General features: G+C 38.4%; 1 protein-coding gene across 1 annotated transcript; it reads right to left on the bottom strand.

Annotated features, from left to right (window-relative positions):
• Window positions 1-2,395: 2,395 nt before the first annotated feature.
• LOC110109714 (phosphatidylinositol 4-phosphate 5-kinase 6-like) lies at window positions 2,396-7,439 on the bottom strand. Its single transcript, XM_020840915.2, has 7 exons — window positions 5,987-7,439; window positions 5,225-5,395; window positions 4,959-5,124; window positions 4,740-4,856; window positions 4,433-4,626; window positions 3,620-3,766; window positions 2,396-3,420 (listed from the first exon to the last, which is right to left on the bottom strand). Exons 1-7 carry the CDS (start codon window positions 7,231-7,233, stop codon window positions 3,147-3,149), a joined length of 2,316 nt encoding a protein of 771 aa, XP_020696574.1. The 5' UTR covers window positions 7,234-7,439; the 3' UTR covers window positions 2,396-3,146.
• Between the last annotated feature and the right edge of the window lie 746 nt (window positions 7,440-8,185).

Below are 8,185 nucleotides of genomic sequence, written 5' to 3'. Positions count from 1 at the left end.
CTTTAACCCCTTTCTTCACTTTTACTATGCCAATTTGGCATTAAAAATGGTCCATTTTTAAAGCTCCGCCTACCATAACTCCACCAACCAACCAAAACTTAGGACTTACTCTTAACTTTATCAGTTGTAATACCAAAAGCCTTCTATGTGTTGTCATTTATAGCATAAAAAATACTTCCACCTCCGACATTTCTAAAATCTAATTAAGCTTTTAAAATTCATTTGCTTTTGATTCCTATCAAAGTTTCCTTATTTTTATTATTATTTGGTGATATATTTGAGATATAGAAAACATCTTTATTGTTCCTTAACCCCACCATTAGATGTGGTCTCCAATAGGAAAAGCACCAAACATAGTGGACAAAGTTGTCATCTTTAGATGATAAGATATGCTTTACTATTTTAGACCCAAACAATTAGGGATTTTGCTTTGCAAAAATGGCAACCAATGAGGGGGAATTGGATAGAACAATTGCATGGCTATTTGTTAGTTCAAGCTTTAAGTTAAAATTACTTTATTCTACCTTTTCATTGATGATATATCTATCATATTTTTATGACATTAATAGAAGAATCAAAATAAAAAGAAAGGAGATATAACAACAATTTGTATATTAATGTATGACGCTATATATGTTGGTGAGACATATTTGTTATAAGATGTATAACAAAATCAAATAAGTATACAAAGAATTTATTTTGAGCGAGTGTCACTGTTGGATTCAAATTTGTCCATAGTCAGCAGCAGTAACTAAAAAAATGAGAAAAAAATACATAAATTAATCTAGATTGGATGTATTACAAAATTTCAACAAATGATCAAATGTATTAGACTCACCTTTATAGGTATGGACTGAGACACAACGTTATAGAAAAATACCGCATTAAGGAAATACAAGTAAATTATATAATAATGCTTAACAAGTATTTGTTATAAAATGAATGAACTTAACCTATGGCCAATACATATATAAAGAGTATATTTTAATTTCCTAGAAGGGGCCAAATTCATATCAAGTTGACTTCTAACTTCACTAATGCTCTTCATGTACTGCCAAATATATTTGATACCCGATGAAAAGCCCTGACAAGTTGGGGGAACTTTCCTCTAATCATCCTTAGGGCTACATTTGCTTTCGTGCAGTTACTTTGCCTGACTCAAACTCGATAGGCAATTCATCATATTCTATGCTATCTTCTTGACTTGAAATCGGCCCATTGAGATGAGTCAACTTGACTTGAATTTGATTTATTTTGATCAGTATCGTAGTCCAACTTGACCTAGATGAATACAAATGTGCAATCACCTCCAAAAAAAAAGTGTTAAATTATAGTTAGAGGTGTTGTTGTTTGTTTTTTAATTATGCCAACTAACAAAAAAAGCATTATTTTCCAGTCAAATTAATTGAATTCTCATCTATTGCTAGAATGCTCACACAAATGCACATCCCAAGGTATAATGTCACATCATGTTGAATATTTTTCTAAAAAGACTTCCATTTTGTTCCTCAATATCTAAGGATCACATAAAATTTTTGTTATTTCTTCAATAGATAGAATATAAAATGTCAAAAGCATAGCTAGCATTACAAATATAAACTAATTCTTGTAAGAATAAATTAAAATAATTTTGGTCAAATTATCATCATCAAGGACCATGGATTCATGTATTAGAACAAAAAATGCTTCACAATTCATAGATCAAACAAAATTTTTGGAGGGAATATTCATTTGGGACGGCTTTCTTATTACTTTTTAAAACAGTTTTTTCGTATGAAAATTAAAATTTTTGTCCTAAAAATTTGTTTTAAGAAGCAGTAAGAAAGCCATTCTAAGCGAAACCTTAATCTAAAAGTTAAATAAGCAAAATTAAAATCAGAGTATTGTGGAGCCAAATGATTATATTCTCATGAAAAATTTGACATCAAACTGTCAGTAGCTTGAGAACTGTGACAATGATGCACGTTGCTGTTCAGTGATTTGTTCCATGTCTATTTCATAGCAGACAAAGTCATCAACACCAACTGTTATTTGATAAATTGGCTATCCAACAACTACCTAGACCCCACCTTCCTCCTCTTCATCATTTTTGATTCTCCATTGTTTCCTCTCTTTATACAGCTAATTTCGTATTTACTATTCTGAAACAACAAACGAGAAAAAAACTTCAGCTGATGCATGAGGCTAAGGCTTCATTTGGAACGACTTTCTTACTGCTTCATAAAGCAGCTTTTTAGTAAAAAAACAAAAAAAAATTATACTAGAAAGATGCTTTATGAAGCAGTAAGAAAGCCGTCCCAAACGAAGTCTAAGACTGTAAACACGTAAGCAATTTTGTTATAATTGTGCTTTTATGCTCATGTAGCAACTAATATGTTCATGATGTTATGAAAGGAGCTGAAACAGACTAAGTTGTATTCATAGTTACAGAAGAAGAGACTGGTGACTGTAAATGAAAGAATGAGTCTCCTGTACAAGTTTATTTCTCCATTTGTCCACAAAACTTCAGTGTTCTTTATGAGGTAATGAGGAGAAGAAACAAAACTAACTACAAAAAGAATGGTTATGTTGCAGAAGTTTACCCTGTGGTGTATAATTTACCAACACTAGCTGGCTTGCTTGCTCACTGTACTCAATGAAACATATATCAGTAAGAGTAAATATGCAACTCATCATTTATGCACATATTTCATGTTGAATCACTAGCTGAGCAGTTACTTCAAGCCACGAGCGAAGTGCTCCGATCGCCGCTCTGTAAGCTCTGATCGTTGTCCGTGGTGATAATTTACAGACGGCGTAGCGGCTGAGAGGCAAAAGGCAGGCTGAGCAGCTCTGTTGATGATGGTTCTGAATCTTTGTCACTTCAGTTCAGGCCTTGTTTGGTTCGCCGTAAGTTTTCCATTTTCGATTTCAATCGGTGAAAAAGTTACTATTTTACTGTTTGTTTACGCAACTTTTTCAAAACACCTTTTGCTACACCTATGTATTTTCGTGGATCTGAGACAAAAAAAATTCTGATTCTCCGTTGTAATACATCCGTTTAAGAACGAAAAAAATGTTGGGGGGAACCAAACGAAGCCTCAGACATGAACAGATTGCAGGAGCGCTTGCCACAGATGTTATATGTTTATATGTACACAAATGCTTCATGTGTCTTCTATGAAAGCTCTGAATATGAAATCTCTGAAACGTTTTGCATATTGCTTGGGATCGACTGAAGATATTGAGGTTGGATCAAGATGAATGGACTTGTAAGCGTGCTCTAGTTTCTTACTGATATCGTAGTCCTGAAGAATGTCTATTATACCAAAGAACAATATAACATCATAGCACTGGCCGGTCGGTTCGCCGATCAACTGTGTTTCATAGTCGTTCCTTCTTATCGTCAGCTCAACTCTTGCTTGCTGATTGACACCTAATCTGATAGATCGAAATATACAGTTTAATCAGATCTATATTGTGTCAAAGAAGGATCTTTTCAGTTCTTACTGTTGCAGGATTAAAAGATTGCCATGTAAATGATATCAAAGGAAAGGAAGATGAAAATTTTAAGTATTTTTTCTCAAAATTTAGCTTGCTGGTAACAAATCTTCTGATAGGTCAGTTATAAGAATATTACCGCTCTGCAACAGTAAGATTGGAGTCTAATATGGAAGGACTTGGACATCCCATGTCGAATGCTGCATCTCTGAAATGAACACCCACCAGTAGACTGTAATCCATGATCCTCTCCTGTTCTAGGAATTCACAATCCCTGTCTATTTGTCTGTACATGTAAAAGATAAATAGATTCAGAAAAAAAAAGCATTCTTTATCAAAATACAAATTTCTTGATGATGTCTGTGTTGGGAAGAAAAGTAGGAAACTAAACAGACAAGGAAAGAAAATAGTGGAAAGAAACGCTAGTATTTAACATAAAAAAATTTGAAACCAGAAAGAAACCACAGAGTTAGACCGCACCAAAAAATTCACTATAAAAATTAGGAGAAATTATAACAATCTTCTCACACCTCTCTCTTCATTCCACAGATATAATAGACAAAGAAATGTTTTTTAATACACCAAAAGACATAATCCTTCAAGTTAGAATAAGAAAAAGAGGGAAGAAAAACTGTTCAGCCTGACTCGCAGTGCCTGGATGTGGAGGGCCGCAGTGCTCCGCTCTCTGTCTCCTTCCCAAGCTTGGAGTACTGCTGCCTTCCAACATACAACGCTTGTACGGGAAAAAAAAATATATGTAGTGTTTCAGCGCAACATACAGCCCCGAACCCCAAGATGCAGGAGCATTGCCCCCCTTACCCCCCCACCCGACGAGCTCGTCGACAGTATTTAAGTCGGAGACAACATCACAACATAATTGATTAACACAATCAGATTCCACACAAAACTACCAGATTGATTCATCATGGTGAAAAGAGAATGTAATGCTCACCTCCGGAATTCACGTGACCAAGGTTTTTGCAATCTGAATATGAAATTTAAATCGAGGTCCTTTAATGTCGTGGTACCATCAATCTCGGATTCAGGTTTATCAGTTATGCGACCGTGGGAAGATCCTTTAAGATCAAAACGCCTGTGAATGGCGTATTGAGAGCAGAATAGATTACCAATGATGACAAACCTCACCTGATTCATTCAAACATAAGAAAGCCAAAAAAAAAAAAAAGAAGAAGAAAGAATCACAGTAGAACTCCATGGCATTAAAACTGCATGAGGAATCCTTATCAACTCATTCTAACCTTCTTCTGCGCAGCACCGGTCAATTTCACACAATGCAGACCAAAAAATTTTGTTACTAGAGTATCCTCGAAAGATCGGACATGGTTGTAGTAGGCTGGAAGCATTCGAATGAGCACCTGTACCATGGAAGAAGACATGGATCAATTGATAAGCTAGCAGAGAGAAAAATAGGCCCTTTGAACTGCTTAGAAAAATGCATTATTGCAGAGAAAACTCACTTTAGCTTCAGATTTCTTGATGGTCTTAATCATGTAACGATCATCGTTGGTCAGATAAAAGAAGCTTCCGCTCTTTCCTGGTGATGAAAGCTCTCGAAGAGCATCGTTTCCGCATATTGAAATCATATAATCAGCTGCATCAACCTTGAAAAGTTTTCTCAGTGTTCTGTAGATTCAAATTCAGAGTTTATGAAAAAGCTCTAACCATGATGAAGGAGAACATTGAAGAAGATCAGCAATGGCTGGAAGGAATCTGAAGCACTGACCTGAAAACCAAAGGGCAGTAATCCTTCCATCTGAAGTCACAAGACTGGTGTGGAGGTGTATGCTTTGTGCCTTCAGGAGGGAACTTTGTCCAGACTTTCTCTTTGGGATCAAAGGCTGAAGATTTCAAATCAAGCGTTGTTGGTTGTCCTGGTTGTCTTCCTACGGCATGTCTGTGCCATTCCAGCAGAAAATGGAAGGAATTAAGCTAAGATCAGAAGAACACAGAAGAATCATGCATTTCATCACAAAAAAAATCAGAGCTTGAACTAGAAAAGCATCTACTTTTGATAGAAATGAATAGCTAGAATCTGCTAAAAACAATTTGACACGCTTGATGGCCTTTTAACCATTCTATTGAAGATGCCAATGTGAAAGGAATGATTCCCTACTCATACAAGTTGAACTCTTCAAACAAAAATAGCTACTTGCTATAAATGAGACAAAAATACAACAATGACAAGAATTCCAAGAAGCCAATGAGAATTTAATTTCTTTGAGATGTTTTGGCCTAATCTACCAACTTAAAAGAAGAAGAATAATTCAACCTCAAAAGCTTCAAAACAAAATCAACAGTGAATCAAAACCAATTCATTCAATCCCTTTACATCCTCCTCTTTATCCATCATAAAAAAAAGGAACATCTCATTTACAAAAACCAGAAAACAAAAGCTATACTTTTTCTTAATTTTCTCCCAATTTCAAACCAAAACCAAATGTAAAAACGCAATCTTTACAACGACATAATATAAAACATCACCTACCGTATTCCAAGCTGCAGATTAAGCATGAGCTCATAATTCTTATGCCACTTCGATATTGTCACCCCCTGTTTCCTCGCCGGCTTCGGCGACAACATCACCGGCAATTGATTCTTCGATGATGATGATGAAGATGACCTCCTTCCCTCGCCTACCCCCTCCTCTCCACCCTCATCTGAGTCCCATATCTTCCCATTGCCATTAATCCCAATCACAGTATGCTTCCTCCCGTTCGCCCTTTTCTGACGTTCTGCTGCCGCCGAATCCGCAGAAACCCGACGCCACGCCGGCGGCGGAAGCTTCCCGTCGGAGAAGTTGAGCAATTTCTGCGATGGAAGAATAGATACGGTTTCGGAAGGGGAGATCTTGCATTCTCTTAAGGCGGTTAAAAAGAACTCCTTTGGGTTGCGCTGAGATGAAGCAGCCGCAGTATGTGAAGGATAATATAAACCTTCCTGCTCTTCCTCCGAATCCTTATTCCACAATCCAATGTAAAGGCTGCCGTCCGCCCACCGGAACCTACCCGAGCCGACGGGTCGACTATCTTCCCACCCGCCGTCGAACCTGTTTCCGCCGGCCCAAGTAAACGAACCTTTTCCATTAATAACTCCGTCTTGCCATTGCCCTGAATATTCGTTCCCGTTTGTCCAAATATACCGGCCGTGGCCGTCGGGCAAACCAGAACGCCATTCCCCGTCATAGTAATCGCCATTGGAGTAAGATTTGGTCCCATATCCATGGCGATGGTTCATGGACCAAGCTCCCTTATAAGTATCTCCAAGTGAACCTGTGTAAGTGCCATAACCATCCATGAACCCGGCTTTGAACTCGCCTTCATAAGTCGAACCAGAAGGCCAAGAGAACTTGCCTTGACCAGTCGTGACGCCTCGTTGCCACTCGCCTTCGTACATGCATCCGTCGGTCCAGAGATACTTACCGATGCCGTGAGGGATTCCGGCGGAGGACCACTGGCCGGTGTAAAAATCGCCATTTGGGAGCAGGCGCTCGGCGTAGTAGAGGTCGCCAATGAGGTCGGAAGAAGAGGAGGAGGAGGATTCGGGGGTGTTGGTGGAGGTGGAGGGGGAGGTGTTGTTGGGGTCAGAGGATTCGTCGTCGTCAGGGGCGACGGACATGGGGGAGAAGAGGAAGCCGCGGCGGCGGCGGCCGAATTGCTGCTGGTTTAAGAATTGGGCTCGCCGGACTGTCGACTCCCACGCCTTTACGCGTTGGTTGTTGCTATCCTTGTACATTATTTGGTTAGATTTCGGCGTCGGATTCTTCTTCAGGTTTGTTCTTCGCCATTAATGAAGGTTGGGGGAATGGAAAGGTGCGATTTTTTTGTGGTGATTGTCTGTTTGTTTGTTTTGGCTTTTTGATTGAAGAATCATAGGAAAGAGATGGGATTTGAGATGTTCCCGGGCTTCCCTGTGAAAAGTTCTGTTCGTCTTCTCGCTTAAATTTTCTTCTTTTAGAAGAAAATAATTGATTTTTATCTTCTCTTTTGCCGGAATTAGCGAGCTGGAGAGAGGGGGAGTTAGTTTCCGTTGGCGGGCCGAATTTAGCGGTCCGAACCGTGTAAGAGATAACGGGCCCGACACTTGGCGGGTTAGAACCGACTGCCGTCCGATTTCTTAGCTTTGGGAATTATTTTGGGTCTTTTTGGTTGGCTGACAAACGAGGTTTGAAATGTCTGAAAATTTTGGATGATTCAAAATAAATAGAGGCAATTTTTTTATATTATTTGAAGAAGAAAGAATGCTATAAGTATTTAAATATGATGGTGGCCGGCGGATGATGGGCGAGCGACAGTGTCAGGTCAACGGTGGATGGCAAGGCAGTCAGCAACCATTGTTGGTGGCTGCGAGTTAGCCACTATGGGAGGCAGTGACTAGAGGCCATCGGTGCTGTCTATGGTGGGAGGCGGCCTGTGGCAAGGTGTCAGCGGTGGCCATGGCTGGTGGCTGCAGTCGACGATAATGAAAAAAATTATAATGCATTTGAAAATCATCCAAATATGACGAATTCCAAATTCGTCAAAATTTAATTAGATGATGCATTTCAAATGCATCAAAATTTTATCTTATTTTTTGTTTTACTTCAAACCATATACCAATAACAATTTTACTTCAAAGCAAATATCTTTTGTGTAATTAATATTTTTTTTAAAATAATTAAGAACTATCGAATAATATTTATATAATT

This window comes from Dendrobium catenatum, unplaced genomic scaffold, assembly GCF_001605985.2.
Source record: "Dendrobium catenatum unplaced genomic scaffold, ASM160598v2 fragScaff_scaffold_706, whole genome shotgun sequence".
In the NCBI taxonomy this organism is placed as follows: Eukaryota; Viridiplantae; Streptophyta; class Magnoliopsida; order Asparagales; family Orchidaceae; genus Dendrobium; species Dendrobium catenatum.
This window is presented reverse-complemented; position numbering and strand designations above follow the sequence as displayed.